We start from the raw sequence: 1,673 nt of genomic DNA, 5'->3' as shown, positions 1-1,673 counted from the left end.
GCTTTTCGTCTGCTGATAGAGAAGACGACGCTCTGATTGGCTACAGCCCAGTGAGTCAAGTGAAGCCCACGACGTCATAGCCTCTGCCCGGCAGCGTTCTATTTGCGCCCCCTTACAGCACTCGACCGCTGGCGCCGCGCTGCGCCGCTCGCGCGTACCACGTTTCTAGCCTGCCCGGCACTACACTCGTCTACACGGGCCTGCACGAAGTGTAGGTAAAAAAAAAAAAAAAAAGCCATTTTATAACCTCCTTGTGAAGCGCAGATGAACTTGGTAATTGTTATGCCCTCTAGCCTTACACACCCTGCAACATATGGCTTGCATCCTGCGACAAAGAAACAGGTCATACAACAAAATTAATTTATTTTATCTAACGTTATCGTATATAGCGCCAGTAAAATTTGTTTATTTAAAAAATACTTAAAAGAAGTTACTTTAAAAGAATTATTTTAAAGACGTTATTGTATATAGCGCCCTCACAAGCTGCACCTGCACCGTTAAAAATATAGCACAGTGTGCAGGCCCAGTTAGCCTAGTAGGTTTGTTTCGTCTACCACACTGGCGCCGTGCGTTTCACGGACATCCAAGGTGAAATTGGACAGCGCAAGAAATACGTGAGCTTAGTTGAAAGAAAGGCAAAGCACGCACATTGCCTTGGACTTTCGGGAAGGCGCTGCAAGCGTTGAAACAGCCGCCATGGACCTGAGCAAGCTGCCGCACTCGGAGACGGGCGGCGTGAAGCCCATGAACATTGAAGGACGGTTCGGCGTAGAGAGGAGCCGTCTCGCAGGAGAGTTCACCGATGCCGACCGCGCCTGGCGAAAGAAGTGGCTTGAGGACCAGCACCTGTCGCCCAACGAGCCACGTAAAGTGCCTGAGCTAGAGAAGGCGCTGAAGAACCCTTTTCGTCGCATCTATCGCTACCCGATGAATGCCTTGTTCGGGCGGCTCGAACCCGTGCTGGGCCCGTTGATGACACCCGCCTTACGCTGGTTTGTACCCAAGGTGTGCATCCTTTACGTTGGTGGCCTAGTTCTAATGTACAACTACAAGTACAACCCACACACCTGGACGCGTCACAGTGGACTGCAGGTGAGGACGTCGCGGTCCGCCGTGTATCCCGGCGACCCCGGTTGGCCTAAGACGTCCGACAGGAGCAAGCCTTCGGACTACGCCGACTGGGGCTTCAAGGACAGGGACGTCCTTCGCAACAACATCGAACTCGGAGCCCGCTGATCTCCTTGTGTCTAGCGGCTAAGCCAGTGATGATTAGAATAAATGATAGTAAGGGTGTCGGTCTTGCTTGCTCTGAACGGCTAACAGTGGAAGACGAGGCGTCCGCCCTGCGCGGTGTGGCGTCTTTCCAGCGTGTTGGCACATTGACCAGTTTGCATGGCTCCGCGAGTCCGCAAGCACCGAATTTCCCCCCTGTGTGGCTTCGCACTCTCACGATCGCGGGTACCTTATAAAGATAAGCTAAAACGGAATACGACCCCTTTAGCAAAATTAATATGGCACTGCGTGAGGAGGTGGTCACACATTTAGCACTGCTGACCAAAGCTGCAAGTCCAGTAAGCTGGCGTCGCACTGCAGACCAACGGAGGCGTAGTTTGACAGCAGCTGTTGGTTTGAAGGTACCATCAGCATAAATTGATCAGTACGTCCGTCACGCG

At 52.5% G+C, this 1,673-nt stretch overlaps 1 protein-coding gene across 1 annotated transcript; it reads left to right on the top strand.

The window, feature by feature from the left end:
* Nucleotides 1-525: 525 nt before the first annotated feature.
* LOC119446069 (uncharacterized) lies at nt 526-1,293 on the top strand. The gene has a single exon (XM_037710405.2). It carries the CDS (start codon nt 697-699, stop codon nt 1,234-1,236), a length of 540 nt encoding a protein of 179 aa, XP_037566333.1. The 5' UTR covers nt 526-696; the 3' UTR covers nt 1,237-1,293.
* The last annotated feature ends 380 nt before the right edge of the window (nt 1,294-1,673 follow it).

This window comes from Dermacentor silvarum, chromosome 3, assembly GCF_013339745.2.
Source record: "Dermacentor silvarum isolate Dsil-2018 chromosome 3, BIME_Dsil_1.4, whole genome shotgun sequence".
In the NCBI taxonomy this organism is placed as follows: Eukaryota; Metazoa; Arthropoda; class Arachnida; order Ixodida; family Ixodidae; genus Dermacentor; species Dermacentor silvarum.
Note: the sequence above shows the minus strand (reverse complement) of the source record. Positions and strands in the feature narration are given on the sequence as shown.